This window comes from Phalaenopsis equestris, unplaced genomic scaffold, assembly GCF_001263595.1.
Source record: "Phalaenopsis equestris unplaced genomic scaffold, ASM126359v1 Scaffold000203, whole genome shotgun sequence".
Lineage (NCBI taxonomy): Eukaryota > Viridiplantae > Streptophyta > Magnoliopsida > Asparagales > Orchidaceae > Phalaenopsis > Phalaenopsis equestris.
The window spans coordinates 1,373,286-1,392,334 of NW_018164645.1; the positions used below are offsets into that span (position 1 = coordinate 1,373,286).

At 36.3% G+C, this 19,049-nt stretch overlaps 1 protein-coding gene and 1 pseudogene across 1 annotated transcript; one reads left to right on the forward strand and one right to left on the reverse strand.

Moving 5' to 3' along the window:
- LOC110022980 lies at positions 1-1,921 on the forward strand (annotated as a pseudogene).
- Positions 1,922-8,501: 6,580 nt separating this feature from the next.
- LOC110022900 (pentatricopeptide repeat-containing protein At1g08070, chloroplastic-like) lies at positions 8,502-10,733 on the reverse strand. Its single transcript, XM_020722053.1, has one exon. The coding sequence runs from the start codon at positions 10,543-10,545 to the stop codon at positions 8,656-8,658; it is 1,890 nt and encodes a 629-aa protein (XP_020577712.1). The 5' UTR covers positions 10,546-10,733; the 3' UTR covers positions 8,502-8,655.
- Between the last annotated feature and the right edge of the window lie 8,316 nt (positions 10,734-19,049).

The window sequence follows — 19,049 nt, forward strand, 5'->3', positions numbered from 1 at the left end:
GTGGGATCCACGTTAGCGGTCGACAAACTATATAGGAAAGCCACCGGCCCGGCCCCCACTCCACGCGGGCCACGGCCACCTCCATCCCTTCCGCTTGGCACTAAAGTCTTCTATATTCTCCAATTCCAGAGATCGCTTTCCTCTCCGTCCCAAGGAAACCCTAGATCATCTCTTCTGTTCTCCTCCGATCAACTCGCAAAAATGGTATCTTTCTGATTTTCACTCTCGATATTTTATGATTCGCAACTACCTGCTCTCTTCAACTACCTGCTCTCTTTGAGCTACCTGCTCTCTTTGAGCTTTTTTTTTTTTTTAAATATGTTATCTATTATCTATTATCTATTCTTAGTTCCATATATTCTTGGGATTTATTACATGTAACTTTTAGGTAGCGTAAAAATTTTGTTTAATGATTGTTGAGCCTTGCACTGCCGCTTTAGATTGTGTCTTTATTGGGTGGATTGTAGGGTTGCGGTTTAGATCTAGACTTTAGTCTAATTCTGCTGCGTCTAATTTGGTTTGATTTATCTTTAGATTTTGGTGCTGGTCTGAATTGTTTTGTTGATTGATGTCTAGTTCATAGTTAAACATTTATTTTCCTATATGATTTAGTGGAGATAAAATTGCTTGGTTTAGGTAGATTTGTAAAGGTGGGCATTTGGTTTTGTTTTTTCAATTCAGGAAATAGTTGGTCTGTAAATGCTTTCCATGTTTATGATGTCAACTTGATGTTCCTAATACATCCTCAACTGACAGTTTGTGTTGTAGAGGGGTCTTGTGATAAGTTATGCATGCCTTTCGAGAGTTAAAAGATCATTGTGATATCCAGTATCTGTAGCTTTTTCCTAAAGTCTTTGCATGCTCCTCCATTGTCTGCTATTTCAACGTAATACATGTTTGAACTTCATGGATTGGAATAGTATTGAAAAAAAATTAAAAAAATAGAGGTTAGGCTGAATTAATTATTGATGCATTTCATAAAAAATAAAAAAATGATGACATTTTTAGGTTTAAGTAGAATTCTTTTCTTTAAAGGAATAACTTCTATTGTTTGATATTTTGCGTAAATACTTGCAGGCTAATTCAGCATCAGGGATGGCGGTGAATGATGATTGCAAGTTGAAGTTCCTTGAATTGAAGGCGAAGAGAACCTACCGTTTCATAATTTACAAGATTGATGAGAACTGAAGCAGGTTGTGGTAGACAAAGTTGGTGAACCTGCTCTCAACTATGAGGATTTTACTGCCAATCTTACTGCAAGTGAATGTAGATATGCTGTTTATGATTTTGATTTTTTTACTGAGGAGAACGTCCCCAAAAGCAAGATATTTTTCATAGCTTGGTAATAACTTTGTATTTTGCTCCTAACTCTTCAAAAAAAAATATTTTTATGAAGTATTTCATTGTTTGGTTTGCACTATATATTGTTTCTAAGGTCTCCTGACACTTCGAAAGTGAGGAACAAAATGCTTTATGCTAGCACCAAGGAGAGCTTCAAGAGGGAGCTGGATGGGATCCAGGTGGAGTTGCAAGCAACCGATCCATCAGAGATTGATCTGGATGTCATTAAAGGCCGTGCCAACTGATTGTCTTCTATAGCTTCTTCTTTATTGAAGTTATATTCGTTGCAATCAGATCTTATAAATGAAATGTTTATAAGTTCATGGTATGGTGTCATTTGCTATAACAACAAAATGTCCCATTATATTTCGTCATGTTTTCTTCTAAGTCATATCCTTATTTATGGCATACAAGCAGATGATTTTTTTTTGTTTAATTATGTGATATTGATTTCCAGTTTAATGCTACAATCTATTTGTATGAAACTGTTGGATGGGTGTGTCCATGTAAGCAACCCTTGTGTTTTCTGATTGTTATGGTTTGGAATGCAAATGTGCCATTTTGGCATTTCAATGTTAAATTCTTTTGGTTTATGTGAGCTCAATGCTTGTTGTTCTTATCAATAGATCTCTGTCATCATTTAGTTACAGGTTGATTTAGTTTTTTTTTTATTTTTTTATCATTTTTGGTTTTTTTCATACAGCTGATTTTGTTTTTTCAATGTTAAATTCTTTTGGTTGATGTGAGCCTCGGAGGCTAATCATTTATTAGTTGCTTTATGTTAGCTGAGGGGTATAGAATAACATCATTTAATACGAGGAAGCTTAGTTTTTTTTAGGCAGTGATTCAAATTACGGTTGTGAATTAAGATGATTAGTTTAGTGTAAATGAAATGTCAATGTCCTAGTATGTTCTTTTGTCCATAGTGACTCTGTAGTGTTTGCCAGCTACGACTTGTGTTAATCAATGTTGTAGTGGTTGAAATAATTGGAATTTATATAGACATGAATTTGCATGATCACGATTTGAGCAGCTTTTTTTGAAATTATGTTATCACCCCCTTTATCATTAGCCTTTTTTCCACCTATCTGAGGTTTGATTTATAAATTTTTAAATTTGTTTGTTATGATCCTTCCTTGCAGATTTAAGGTTTTTGTGTTGAAAATTGGTTTGGCCAGTGGTTTATTTTGCTCAACCTAAATTCTCCTTGGTTCCGTTCTTCATATGTAGGATCATAGCCAACGGTTTAACAAGGATCAATTACTTCATGTAGTTTTTATTAATTTTTGTGATGCTTTATCATAGGCCTTTTCAAGATAATATGTGAAAAAAATATGTAAATCTTTTCTTTGAAACTATATTAAATTGTATTATCTACACCACTACATGAAACCAATATCAGGCTGGAGAAGCAGTTGATAATTAAATTAAAGTTAAGCATATATAAAGGAGAATGTTAAGATGAATATCTGATAATATTATAAATACAACAACAAGTTTTTATCCCACTAAGTGGGTCGGCTACATGAATACTTTTTCTCCATTGCGTCCTATTGAGTGTCATATTTTCATTCAATTCTAATAGATTAAGATCATTTTTTTATACAATATGCCTGTGTCTTTTTATGTCTACTTTTGCCTTTCTTAACATTAGTCGAATCCAAGGCATCTACACTCCTAATCGAATCATCAGATGGTCAACGCTTAATGTGACCAAACCATCTAAGGCGACTCTCTTAATCTTGTCCGCCATTGGAGCTACACCAACCCTATCACAGATATATTCATTTCGCATTTTGTTTCTAAGTGTCACACTCATTTACCTAAGCATTCTAATCTCAACAACACTTAATTTGGTTTTATGCTTCTCTTTTAAAGGCCAACATTTGACACCATAGAGCATTGCAACTCTCACCACCATCTTATCAAATTTTCCTTTTTAAGTCTAAACGATACTTTTCTCACACAATAGGCCTGATGCATTCCTCCATTTCAACCAACCAACTTGAATTCTACTTATAATATGCCCATCTAAATCACCCTCACTTTGAACAATAGACCCAATATATTTAAAATGTTCACATCTTTTAATGATTTGATCGCCTATTGTTACAACTTCGCCACTACAGCTACTACTATTAAAATTATATTCCATGTATTCAGTTTTAGATCTACTCAAACGAAGTCCTTTAGACTCTAATGTAGACCTACATAATTGAAGTTTCTATTGAATTCTTTCTCTAGTCTTATCCACAAGATGAATATTATCAACAAAAAGCATACACCAAGATACATTCTTCTATAAATATCCAGTAAAAGCATCCATAACTAAAGCAAAAAAGATATATGCTTAAAGTTGACCCCTGATGTAATCCAACTGAAATAGAAAAAAAACTTGGTTAAGCCTTCTTCTATTCAAACATAAGTAACAACTCTAGTATAAATATCTTTAATGAGTATAAGTCATGTCAACACATTTTTTCTCTTCAACACATTTTTCAACACATTTTTTCTCTAGAACTCTCCAAATGACTTCTCTTGGAACCTTATCATAAGCTTTTTCTATATCATTAAAAATCATATGAAAATCTTCCTTATTCTACTTCGCCATCAAAACCTCTCAATAGCTTCCATAGTAGACCTGTCCGAAATAATCCAAAACGATTATTAGAAAATTTTGTATCTCTATCTTAACCTATGTTTAATTATCCTATATATTAAAAAGATAATTATATTAAAAGAAGGGGGTGGGACTAGTCTTTTTGGAAAATGAGATGATTAAAAATAGATTTAAATGGTTGGACATGCTCAACGAAGTGTGGAAAATATAGACATATAAAATCAACTATGTCAAATATTTAGGAACGAAGATAACTAGCCTAAGGTGAGATGGTTAAAAGGTTATGGAAAAGAATTGCATAGAACACATTGCATATCTCATGTAACATTCATGAGTTAATTCATTATGCAAACTGAAATAATTGAGATGGGATAACACTAATGGTGATGATTATGAAAATTTGGCCAATGCTGTGGATGTTGTTTGTATTTGATAAATTTGCATGGGTACACTGGTGATCTTAGATTAGCCTTTGGGCAATGGTGATATTAGTAGTTGCAAACAATGTATTTAGTGATGAGTAAAGTGCCAAAACTGTTTACGTGGGGGTAATTTTAGTTCCAGAGCCTATAAACGTATCAAATTAGTCCCCAACAATTTTAAATTGGGTTGAAAATAAGCCTCATTGGAAACTACTGAGAGGACTGTCAGCCCATATTAAATTGCTTGGAACTAAATTGACATTTTTAATGTTTTACATAATTATGTCTAACTTCCTTATTTGCTATATGCATTAATCTTTTTTGCATATTTTTGGTACCTGATATGTTTGCTTGGCAGTGTGAAGGTCATAATCTAAGATGTTTTCCTTGCCGATTGTGTATGAAGCTAAATATTTTGTACTTTTTCATTAACAAAACACCTGTCATCGCCTGTGATTTTAACTTATAAGTGCTGCAAATTTAATGGATAATTTGAATATATTAAATATTGAGCGTATAATTGGATACGTTAATTTCTGATGCCAATAATGAGAAAATTTGCCGAATGCTCCCACAGTTTCTGGCTTTTTCATACTGGGAATAAGTAGGCAAATAAAATATTGCTAGCTGCTTGGTATTTCCTTTGGATACAATATTATTTGTAGCATTATGGCGCAACTACATTAGTTTTTTTCTTGTTCAGTAATAATGTGAATGCTTTTATGGTTGAAATTTTTTTATATTTTGTGAAAAGTTGAGGACTTAGCCCAAATGTATTCAAGACCATACAAAATATTACATAAAATTTTGATGGTAAAATTCATATAACAAAAGTTATAGTGTTCCCAAAGCCAATATATTGGGGATGCAGAGTTCTAACTTCTAAGGTAGCAGGAGTCCTTTTTTTTGTGATCTAATGTGTGATATATTGGTTGAAAATAAAGTTAAGAATCTCTAGATGAATCGTTTAAACAAATAAAGGGAGGCAGGCATGAGTTTGCAAATCCTTTGCGAAGAGCAACGGCAAGAAAATGTTGGAGGTGGGGCTTGGGGGGGGCTTGGTTGAGTTCTCCAACTAAGTGTAGTTTCCTCATCACCCAAAAAAATTAATCCAATAGGTCTCCTTGCCAGCAAAACATAATCAATCAGTTAAAACATACCACCAGAAATAATATAATTTTCATCACACAAAAATTGAGAACCCATTTTGAATCATAAGTACTAATTAAAGATGCATATTAGAGCATTAAGAGTTGTAGAACTGATTAGCTGCAAAACCGAGCTATGGGACAATGTCACAAGAGGTGTATTAGCATAAAACTATAGGGATAACAACGATGAAAAAACCAATAGGATTATAATCTAAGTAGTTGGGCTTCCAATGGTGGTTGCAAATGAATTAGTTTAGCATAGAGTTCGGATATGTAGGAAGAGCCAATATAATACGTTCAAGCCAAATAGGTCGGCCAAAGATTAATCTTGCTTGCAACCAAGGCTCCCATGAAAAAGTTGACATTATTGCCATCAGAAATGTTATAAGATAAGTATCATTTGAAGGATGGAGCATATTTAGCGTTTTTTTTTGGGTGGGAAAGTAACAAACATGCCACACAATTCTTATGTATTTACATCCAACACCCATAATTTGTTATTTGCACTTATTATGCATTAGTCTCATAAACCTATGCATGAAAAAAGTGCGTTTCACTTCACAAAAGATAGTGTTAGATGCGATATTAATGATTTGAGTGGCATGCATGTAAGTATAAATATTTAGATGTTATATATGTAAATACATAAGAAGAATCGTGTGGTAAGCATGTAAATGCACACCCCTCCCCTTTTTTTTCTGCAGAAATTGGAAGCTTGTGAGTAGCTATTTTTCCATAGGGAGCATTGACACTGCTTCCAACCATGAGAGTATAAGGGTCTGTTTGGGGAAGCTGTTGATTATTTTATAATCTGCTGATAAGCAGATTATTCTAATAATCTGATAATCTGCAGATTATCAGGATAAACTGACTTGCTGTTTGGGGGGGCTTATTCATAATAACTTATTTATAGCTGTTACTGAATAAATGATCACTATGCCCCTGTTTGGAGCAGAGTGAAATTAATATATTTTTAAAAATTATCAAAATAGATGTTAGTAATTCTGATTGTTTTCAAAAATAATTTTATTTATTTCTACCTATCAAACATGTTTTATTTATAATCAAAACATAAACAAAATTAAATAAAAAATAAGAATTAAAAATAAAAGAAAATAAAAATGATCCCAAACGAATGCTAGTAAAATTTTGAAACTTTGCTAGGGTTTGTGCATAAAGCCCAGTTATATCAATTAATATATCAATCTATGCAAAAAATGGTACCTGTAATCCATGTAAGCTCAAGAAAAAGTCCAATTCTACGTGAGAAGCAAATATAACAAGAAAAAGTATGAAAAATGATAGAAATTATCTCAGTATTGCTGAAAAATGAAATAAAGTTCTAAAATCAATAGAGGAAGATATTTCTTCACTCTCACCATCCGAGAGCATGCTGCCCCTTCGCGCGATAGATATTGCGGGAAATCAACATTGAATCCAGAAAGCATGGTAGCTTACAGAGGAGATCGGCGAATAGATGTTCTTTGCGAGAGAGGAGATCGGCGAATAGATGTTCTTTGCGAGGGCTTCACGAGGGAGTTCTTCGTGAGGGAGGAGATCGGCGAATCGATGCGCGAGGGCTTCTCGAGGGAGGAGATCGGCGAATCAATGCGCAAAGTCTTCGCAAGGGTTTCGCGAGGGAGGAGATTGGCAAAACAATGTTCTTCACGAGAGAGTAGATCGGGAAGAGGGGGCGAGGGAGATCGCGAGAGAGAATAGTCGAGGGCTCGGGAGGAATTCTTCTCGTAACGTTAGTCGCGAACGCCGAACGCATACCTTGCGCAGCGTGCGACTCCCTAGCACAAATAAACGTCGTTTTAAAAACGCCAGGATGAACTCATTAAACAAACACCAAGGCGGCGTTTTCAAAACGCCGCCGCACCCAAATAAGCTGCATCAAACGGGCCCTAAATCTGAATTGCTCCAAAATCTTCAAATGAGGGAGCGGTAAAAAACATGAGAGATGTTAAATATGGAGAGAATGTCCATTCCTCCATTATGTTTTAGGTTTGCAAGTTCTATCCTAGAAAACTAGGTGTGCTTGCGAGAGGAGATAGAGCCATGATAGAGGAAATAGAGCCCATGTCTTGCTTATCATCTTAATACAGGTTTAAAACGTGTAGAGCCTAAACAAATAAGCTAAGTATTTGATATCACTCCATGAAAGATAAAGCTTTAGCCTTCTAATTATCAAATAAGCTGATATGTTGGAACTCACTTAAGGAAAGGTGTTTGGTGAAGAAGGGAAGTCCAATGTATTTAATCTTAGCCTCCCATCAGAGATATGTTGATGATGGAGCTGAGATAATCATCATTAGCCACTTTAGAGGAGAAAATATGGAGGTTTTTAGAGTTGTTCATAAACCAATCAGAGAATTTGCCAAAAGTAGAGATGATGTTATTGAAATTGATAAGGTAAGATACATGGGTTTTATCAAAAATTAAAATATCCTCAAAAGTATAAAAGATAACAGAATTTTTGCTGATTGATAGTAATACAATCTCATGACAATCCCAATCTCTAGATGTCAAGAATATTGAAGAAAGCATTCATGACTAAACAGAGATAGGAGGAGAGTGAGCAGCTTTGCCTTAATCCCGAGAATTCAAATAGAGTAGTGAATGTCTTCCATAGAAGCTGATTTAGTTCATAAAGATAAGAGGGAATTCTTTTTTGTATTATTCAATTAAGGAGGGATCTGTCAATAGTATTAAAGGTTGAAAAATATTTTTCTTGAAAATCGTCTTTTTTTTTGCCTTTATCAACCTACTTTGCAAACTAACATAATACCTTACATGCAAGGTAACAAAATCTTTTGGATCATTTTTCATTTCTAGTTCTGTTGCAAAAGTTAGCATGATCAGAAAAAAGATTGATAAATCCTATTTTAATTAATTGAGATAAGATTGATGACAATAATGAGACAAGATTACAGATTCTCTTGTAATTATGTTCATTATTCGACTATTTAAACCAAAAAATGATCCAGCTCCTATTAGAAATATACATGAAAGAATTGAAATAAACCATTAACAATGAACAGATAATAACAGTTTTTCAAAAACTACTTATCTTTGTAATATCAAAGCAGCTTGCAGCTAAGTTGAATAGCTATATAATCTACCAGTAGTCTTTGCGTGAGCAGAATCCTTCTTTGAACTGATGAAACCTACTCCTATCTCTTAGAACAATCTGTCTTTCCTCTATCATCGATATAACTTTAAAGGCATCATGACAATCGTTGCAGACTCTCAAATTCTTCACAATCCTAATAATCTCCCCTTTCTTCAAGCTAATGAGCCCAAACGCAAGAGCAAGCTTCTCACTGTGCATCAAAACCGCATCCTCCTTTTCCTCCTCATCTATGCTCTGACTCACCACACTCGTATTCACCACGTACCCGACCAGCCTCATCTTCTTCCTCAGCTGACCAATCTTGGCATAGATCTCATCGGTTTGAGCATGCGATCGATCTCCCATGAAGAACTCATGCACTGAATGATCCACCTCTATCCAACTGCAACCTGGAGTCTTACTCACTCTCTGCTCTCTCATCTTAAGCCTGCATTGTGCTGCCTCTTCCAGTCTTCCCATGGAAGCATACACTGTTGCTAAATAAACATAGCTGCCTGAGTGCTCCGGGTCCAGCTCTAGAATTCTACAAACCACCGCTTCCCCTCGCTCTATATCTCCATGGATTCTACAGCCACCAAGCAAAGCTCCCCACACTATAACATTAGGCTCCACTTCCATGGAAGCAATCAAGTTCTCAGCTTCCTGGAGCCGACCTGCTCTGCTTAAAAGATCCACCATGCATCCATAATGCTCCACCTTGGGAGAGATGACGAATTCCTTTCTCATCAGCCTGAAATACTCCAGCCCTGCATCTACTAAGCCTGAATGGGTACAGGCTGATAGAATGCCCATGAAGGTGATCTCATTAGGCTCGATTCCTCGCTGCAACATCTCATGGAATGTAGACATTGCTTCGTCTGAATGGCCAAACATGGCCAGACCGGAGATGATTATACTCCACGAGATGACGTCCTTCTCGCGCATCTGATCGAACACCTTTCTAGCGTCTTGTATGCAGCCACATTTGGCATACATGTCGGCAAGTGAATTGCCGAGAAACAGACTGAGATCAATGTGTTTCCTATCGATGTATTTATGGATCCATTGACCTGAATCAAGAGCGCCCAAGTGAGCACAGGCTGAGAGCACACTCACAAGTGTGGCTGCATTTGGCTGAACGCCGCTCGACTTCAGAAGCATTGAGCGGAAAAGTTTTAAACAATCCGAGAACCTTTCATTCTGCGCGTAGCCGGAAATCATTGCGTTCCAGCACACTGTATTCTTCTGAGGCGCTTCGTCGAACAGATATCGTGCAGCGCGAACGTCACCGGCTCGGGAGTGCCCTGCAATCATGGCCGACCAAGTGACTGAAGTTTTTTCTGACATTCGATCGAACAGCTGTCGTGCGCCATTAACGTCGCCATGGGAGGAGTATCCGCTGATAATGGTGTTCCACGATACCACATCCTTTACCGGCATGTCGTCAAACAGCTTGCGGGCGTCGTCGAGACGGCCGAACTTGAAGTACATATCAACGAGGGAATTGGCTACGAAGATGTTTGAACTGATTCCGTGGCTAATGATGAAGGCGTGAGAGGCCTCGCCGTCGGCGAATGAGATGAGAGCGGCGCAGGATTTGAGAATGGAGGTGAAGGTGAACTCGTCGGCGAGGAGGTGAGGACGGAGGAGGAGGAGGGAGTTGAAGTGGGAGAGAGTGAGGGAGTAGAGATGGTTGTCAGCGAGTGCTTTGAGAAGGGAGTTCCATACGTGGAGATTAGGGTCAGGGAGAACGGAGAAGATGAGGGTGGCGTGGCGAGGGTTGGAGCGAGCGGAGGTGGCGGAGATGAGCTTGACGGCGGCGAGGTTGGGGTCGAGGAAGGAGGGAGGAGGCGGGTCGGTGATGAGTAGGGTTTGGAGCTGGAGGAGCTGGTTCATGGTGAGCTTGCTGGAATGTTTTAGAAGAAGGATGGTTGCGTTGAGATTAGGGGGGCGATGGAGTGCCAGGCTGGGACTGGAAGGCGAGTCTGAAGCTGGTAGAGAGATGGATAGATAGAGAGAGCAGTTCTTAAGCGAGAATCACTTTTAATTACCATTGAAACAAACGCAAGCAAACAGTAATAAATCGCTCGCTCTCTCTTTCCTTTAAAATAAAAGCAGCTGGTTCTTTTCCGCAATATATGGAAGAATTTTAAGTTTTTTTAATTAAATTATGTTCTGTTTGGGGGCAGCTGAAGCTTATTGTTTATTGAATAATCTGCGGATAAACTGATTAAAAATAATCTGCTGATAAGCTAGGTACGGTGGCTACTATAAATTTTTATTTTTTTTTGGAAAAGCCAGACTGCTACAAGAAAGTTGTCACCACAACTAAACTAACATTCTTCAGAATTTTTAAAAGAAGCCCTAAAAAAAGTAATTCACATTTACAAATCTATTAAATATCTTGTGCAATTCAACCAACTATTAATCATATGCTTTTTAATTTCTAATCAATTGAAGGTTTAACATGATTTCAAATTTAATTTTAGAATTGATTTGTCTTCAACAAATTTGTATTCGACCATGCGACTGGTAGAATACAACAACCACAGTTAGAGCATACTCCTATTTTCCGCTTCCATTTATTTTACGCTTAACATCTTTAAATTCTAATATCCACATACAAAACAATCAAATCTCCAATATCACATAAAAATATCATAATCACCTAATTTTTTAAAAAATAAATATATTTTTTCATATATAAATTTATCACATCAAAATTTTATAAATATTAGAATTGTGGTGTATGTTTGTAAACTTTCATGTTTGTTTTAAAGGGGTACTGAAAACATCATTTAAATTTTGTTTTGAGGAAATATTGTGTCCATAGTGCGGACACAAGCTGTATTCGGACAAATGATGCGATACATCTGAAGGAGAAAAAAAATTTAGTGTATTGCGTTCTTTGTTTGTACCTTGCGTCCGAATTCTGGACATAATATTTTCTCATTTCTTAAATTTTTGGGTTTGCGGCATGTTTTTTTTTTATTAAGACGTCCTAATGCTATTTGTAAATAAATCATTCCAATTATTTTTTTTCACTTTCAAATTTATATGTTTATGCATGTAAATCATTTAGAATTTAATAAAAATAAAAATGTTCGCTTGAGTTTTTTTTTTTTTTTTTGAAATTCTATATTTGATTCCTAATTTGTAAAAAAGAATACAAGAGGTTGTGCTTAACAATGCCAATGGACAAGCTACCTGTCGAATTACAGTGATTCACTATCTGTCCGACAACTTAGTCTCATCCTATGACATGAGCTTCTCATCCAAGGATTGAAAGTTGTCCGTTGGGATCTAAGTAGTTGTTAGGCTGATCAAGCCAACCGAGCAAAGATCCGGGCAACCAAAAGACTGCCAAAGCTAACTGGCATCCCTAACTCAATAAAATTGGTCGAGTGGATATTGTCAATCCAAGGACTATGAACTTCAGCCGACTTAGTAATAGGGTAGCTGAGCCCTAAGCTCATTTGTTTTTTATACCTAAAAGATCCTGTAACGCCCCAATAAAAACATGAGCAAACATGTAATTGGGTTTTATAACATATTGTCTATAAATATGGAGGTAATTTCTATAATAAATTATTAATCAGTCAGTTATAAATTAATCGATTCTTTATTGTTCACTCTCTTCTTTTCTCTCTTTTTCCCTCTCATTTTCTACGCTCTATTCCTTGTGTGTGATTCACAAAATAGATTCAGATTCAGCACAGTTTGTTATAAACATAAATATTAATTTGGAGTTGTCATATATGTAAAAACAGATGAGTCATGTGATGTGTATTTCCAAAAAAAGCAAATATATATATATATATAAAAGTAAAATTTGACAGTTTGAACCATTGTCCTATACTATGTGGCCAAGCCGTAAAATAAAATCTAAGCAATTTAGCTTCAGGATTCTTTAGGCAAATCAGTATTTATCATGAAGGGGAACGTGCATGTGTAAATGCTCCCAATAATTAATTGATTTTCTGCTTTTTTTCTTAGTTTTTTAAACATTAAAAAAAGCCTCTTTTAATGCTTGGAAATTTTTCTAAAGGAATATGGGAATAATATAAATAGAACAATATACAAATATGTTGAATTCAACGTGTGAATCATATCTAAGTAATAGAACGTAAAACGTAGAATATGAGAGAGAAAGAACATAAGAATGAGCAAAAGAACAAGGGAATTTTTTATTGATTTTTTTATCATCCTTATTGTAGAAATAACCCCCCTTTTGATATGAGATTTGTACAGTGTACATAATTATATGCTTACCTCTTCTTTAGTGAAATTGTTACAGGATATTTTGGGTGTTTACATAAATGATCTTATGGCTGGATTTTTCTATCGCTCGATAGGATGAGATTGGTTGGTTTTGGATCAGTAAGGCTTGTTTGGCTGACTATGCTGACTTAGGGGTTGTCGATTGACTCTGGTTGATCTTCGATCGTCTGAAGTTTGGTCGAATAGCTTGAGTCAACCACTTAGCTGCTTTGGTACGGTTGTTGACTATTGACACCAAGATGAGGAGCATTTATCGCAAGGATAAGACCAGTCTGACAGACAAATGGTGAATCATTGTAATTCTAATAGTAGCTCACATCATGATAGAAATTTCATCTTCGCAGAGCATATCTTGGTGAGAACCTTCGATCTCCTGGGTCTTGGAGACACTGATGAGGTTCTTGGTGATGCTGGGTCGAGATTTGAGTTGATGTCTTCTCTCAGCTTGATAAAACTTGCTATTTAACTCAAAAGACCTTTATTCAGCCTACTTCAAATCCAGATCGAAAGGTTCAACACTTGGTTAATCAAGTATTTGACCTTCTAGTGATGGAATATTTGCTCTTTTTCATGCAGGCCATCTCTGATCGTACTTTCCTCTCTTAGTCCTTTAGATCTCATCGAGATTCATACATTCATATTTTCATATAAATAATTTAATTTATTTTGATAGGCGGTGTTGTCACTCAATGTCACCATCCTTTTTAAGGCCGCCTCCCAGCTGTTAATGACAAATTCCCCCACCCCATTTACATTTTGAACCATTTGCATGGAAATTATTTCTTAGATTATTACGCTAATCATAAAAATATATAAAATCATAATGAAAATTTGAGGGCCATGCTGTATTAATTGCCATCAATAAATTGATTGTCCATGTGTAGTTGAAGCCAGCTCAACAAAAGATCTAGAGCGCCGTTTTATTATTATGGATAAAACTAATCGCAAATATTTATCTATTTATCTATCTATCTATCTATCTATCTATATATAGAGAGAGAGAGAGAGAGAGAGATTCTTGTGCCGCAAGCCGTGGTCTGTGGGTTGGCAGGGTTCACTGTAAATCCCCTCAAGTCATGGGTTCGGTCCACAGTGGCGCTAGGTTCTCAAATATTTACATAACGCGGGCTCTCATCATGGGGCATAACGCATGGGAAATCAGTATTTGGGTCTATGTCGGGCTCTCATCATGGGGCATAGCGCATGGGAAATCAGTATTTGGGTCTATGCCAAATACCGATTTCCTTTATAATAATAACAAAAAAATATATTCAAAAAAGGAAAATTTACATACATAGCACCCAATTCTTATGAATTTAAATGTCTCGCACTTAAAAGTGATAATAAGTGTTTTTTTTTAATGTGATATATGTAATTATGAAACTTTTGATATGAGAGAAAAATATGAAAATTTTAGTGTGGGATAAATAAATACTAAAATTTTGGGTATTATATATGTAAAAGCCCCCTTAAAAAATTTTCGATGAAGAATATATAAGCAATCTTATAATGAATATATAAAAACATTTTAAAAATTGGAAAAATGATAAGATAATATAAAATTAATTTTGTCTGTTTCGATATTTATTTCAATATATATATATTAAGAAATATTAATGAAATAGGATTGATTAATGCAATCTTAAGTATGATGGTGATTTAACAATTTAGTCTATTATTAATTTGGTATTGATGATACTATGTAATTAATGCAATGAATGTGATGTGGAACTCTTCTGTAAAGATTTTCTTACTTTATGCCGATAAAATTAATTTTGTCTGTTTCGATATTTATTTCAATATATATATATTAAGAAATATTAATGAAATAGGATTGATTAATGCAATCTTAAGTATGATGGTGATTTAACAATTTAGTCTATTATTAATTTGGTATTGATGATACTATGTAATTAATGCAATGAATGTAATTATTTTTACTTATAAGGTGTAAAAATAGTAAAAGATGTGATCTAATGTTTCATCCTTTATTTGTATGTCTATTATTAATAGGTTCTCTCGGCAACGAGTTAAGAGTTTGTTGCGGAGAGAATTTGGGGGGAATGTCATTTTATTCATATTTTTATCTCCTATTTATAAGAACGTATTTTGTATAATTATATAAAGGATGAAATATTTATAGAAACCGGTCATAATATCATTAATGTTCTAATTAACTATATGAATTTTATATCATGTTTGTATTAGAATTGGACTTATAATATGACATTAATTGGTTGATTGACTTACTCGAATTCGACCCACTGAGGCGATTAACCGGGTGGTAACCGTGTCTTGTATTTGATCGGCAGAGGAGCATGGTCGAATGACGATCTCTTCTGTTGTGGTGAAAGAGGGTTGGCTAGCTATTCGCGATTAGGGGGTTTCTTCTTGTGCTTTGGTCAGTTGGACTGTAAGTGTGGTTCGTCGTCCAGATCTCTCGCCGTAGTTTGTAGGTCAATCCTTGATCATACGGTTAGCTGTGGGATGGTAGGATGTCTTGATCATCCGGTCGTTGTCTGGACCGTCCAATTGCCTTGAGATTTGTACTGACATTTGTGGTGTGTACATATTAATTCCATGACTTTTTCTGCTCCTTGAAAGTGACAACTACGATGAGGACGGTAAGGTTATTAACATTCAATAGTAATAGATCGAGCAAGCCAATTTACTAATCAAATCTATGAGGTTGAGGGCTAGCATTTCCCCTTCCATGTTAGTGTATTGCCACTCGGTCTGTTTGTCTCTCACGAACGAGGAGGCTATAACGATCCTTTGGCTATGATAGTTACACTTAACCAAAAGCACGACATCCATCCCATGGGTTAGCATGAATAGAGTTTATTCGATCGTCATAGTACATATCGTTCGGATCGCCCAAAGCACCAAGGGTAGCAGATTCGCCCAATTTCTTTTAGCTCTTTCATCTTTTTTTCTTAATAGGTTTAGGATGAATTTATTAGCTACCACAGCCTGCCCATTTATCCTAGAGTGATGAATCAAAGCAAACCTCATATCAATCCCTTGTTTTGTAGTCTTTTATATGCTGGTTCGCAAACTAGGTCCCATTGTCAGTGATGATGACGAGTGGTAGTCCATACCTTTAAATCAAAATGGACCATATGAAATTATATACTGCTTCCACGTCGATTTGAGGGAGTAGTTTTGCTTCAATCCATTTTAAAAAATAGTTGTTCGCTACAAAGAGGAACTTTCTTTGGCCTTTCGATGAAGGAAAAGACCCAAAAATGTCAAGTCCCCACATGGAAAACAACCATGGACTGAGCATCGGTTTTGGCTTCCGAGCCGGCTGATGATGTAAGGACACATATATTTGGCAATAATCGCACCTTCTCGAGAAGTCCGTTTCGTCTTTCAGGAGTGTTGGCCAGAAGTACTCAATAAGCAAGAGTCTTTCTTCTAGAGTTGCAACCACATTCTCCGGAATGTAACTCCCGAAGCACATCTTGAACTTCATCCTTTGTCAAGCACCTTATGAACACCGAAATATTAGACCTTATGAACAATTTACTCGATTAACAAGTATAGGGCGGCTTTGATTTTAAAACCCCTAGGATCTTTGACACTTTCTTCTACTTTTCCAGCCTCCAGGTAGCGGATGTATGGATCCATCCAACTCTTGGTCTTATCGATCGCTACCTCCACTGCTACTAGTTCATCGATTGTTGGCCATGTAAGTTTTGTGGGCATCCCTCCCAAACAGACTCATTTGGAGAGGATGTCTTGGGATTGATTATCTTCCCTACTGACATGCTTGATGCATAAACTTTTGAATTTTTTTATTTCCCTCTTTGTCTTGGCTAGGTATTTTGCAATTAGCTCGTCTCTGGTCTCAAATTCTCTAATAAAATGATTCACGACTAGCAATGAGTCTGACCTTACTAGGATGTCCCAAACCCCTATCTCTTAGGTCAGACAAAGCTAAGAGATTAGCGCTTCATACTCTGTATGATTGTTTATGACATCAAACTCCACCGAGCTCGTCCGCTAGAGATGTTCTCCGGCTCGGCTGCACAAAAGCAACCCCAACCCTGTTGTTTCCTATTTGGAGTCTCCATCAACATATAAGATCCATGTCCTAACTTCAGTGACAATTCCTTCGTCTTAATCCCCAGTTACATAAAAGTCAGCCAAGAAGTTCGCAATTGCCAGAGCTTTGACTGCCGCCCGAGGAATATAGGTGATGTTGAATTCATTGAGCTCTACCGCCCACTTTAGCAGTTGACCAGAGTTCTCCAGTTTCGTAGCGCAGATTTCAATGGATGGTTCATGATGAATTGGATCGAATGCATCTGGAAGTACGGTTGAAGTTCGCGAGTGAAAATAATCAAAGTGAAGGTTAGTTTTTCCATAATTAGATACCTTGTTTTGGTGCCATGAAGCACTGGGCTCGTGTACTAGACTAGGTATTGTTTTACCGCCTCCTCTCAAATTAGAACTGAGCTTACAACCTCTCATCCAACTCTGAGGTACAATGAGAGCTCTATCGCCGGCTTTGAGCTCAGGAACAATGGTGGGGATACTAAGGAATCCTTCAAAATTTTTAGTGCCTCCTCACATTCAGCCGTCCATTTAAAATGTCGATTTTTTCTTAGTGCTTTAAAGAACGTGCACACTTGTCGCTTGACTTCGAGATGAAACGACTAAGCCCGACTTACGACCGATCAATGGGGGTGACATGTTTAAGATTGTCTGCACTTTCTCTGTATTGTCTTTTAATCCTTCGAGAGTCAATAGGAAGCTGAGGATCTTCCCAGTCGACGCCTCAAAGGTGCCCTTGGTGGTCTTTAATCTCATATTGAATATTTTGAGTGTTATGAATGTTACTTTTAGATTTTCGATGTGCTATTTGCTTACTGACTTTTTACTAAAATATCGTCGGCATAGACCTCAATGTTTCTTCATTTTTATTAGAAAAAAATACATCCATGAACCGTTGATAGGTCGCCCCAGCGTTCATAAGCCCAAAAAACATTACATTAAGAAAAATATGCCTTGTGCAATAATAAATTTCATTTTCTTTGCATATGTCAGATGCTTCTTTATCTGGTGGTAGCTAGAGTAAGTGTCGAGGAAGCTCGTTACTGATTATCCGACCGATGTATCTACCAGGGTGTCAGTCTTCGATAAGGGATAGGTATCATTTGGGCAAGCAATATTATGGTTGGTGAAGCCGACCCACATCTACCACTTGTTGGCTCATAGAATGGATCAATTAGAAACTTCATATCATAAATTTCTCTTTAGTTTAGGTAATACATAGTCAAAGGACAACTCTAAATCTCATAAACTCTTTTTATTTCAAAAAAAAAATTATTGGACATATCGATGCCTTCAACAAGGAACAGCTCCTCACCTATAGTCTCATCGTTGTCTTTTCCAAAAAGGTCCCACAACGACTTTCTTGTTACTTCTCTCATCGGTGCCTTCTCCAGCGAGCTCTTGGCTAAAATCCCTATAGTGGTTGCTCTTGTGAGCCCCCATAAGTATCCTCAGTGCCTTCTTTAGTGAGCCAAGATAAATTCCATGTCATGCAACCACCCATCCTTCTCAAGTGAGTTTTCATTGTGAGTTTGGCTTTAGCTCATGCGAGCTATTTATCCAGTAGTCAAGGCTTGAGCTTGCCATACGAGCTTGACTCAAACTAAACTAAATCTCAAGTTTGAGCTTGCCCTTGAGTAGACATGCTAATCTTGATTAAGCCTAACTCATGCTTAACTCTATTGATTTACAACCTTACTCGAGGGCAACATTAATTTCTCTTTATTTAATAAATATCTTATAATATTATACATATTAATATGGAAGAGAAAAAAAAAACCTTTATTTTATTCTCATTTATGAAGTCAATTATTCTTAATCTTAATATATGCATCACTAGTTCAATTATAGTGAAATGTCACATATAATTTTGGGTTTGCCTCTTAATATTGTGAAAATGTGAAGCAAATGAAATGGTGGACCATCAAATGTGAATAAATTCAGAGCCTCCACAAGTAGTTGGACTCCAACATTATTACATCCAACTGTGGTCCTCTGACTCTTTGATAATGACTAGGGGTGTAAACGAGCCGAAACTGAAGCAGCCCAAGGCCACC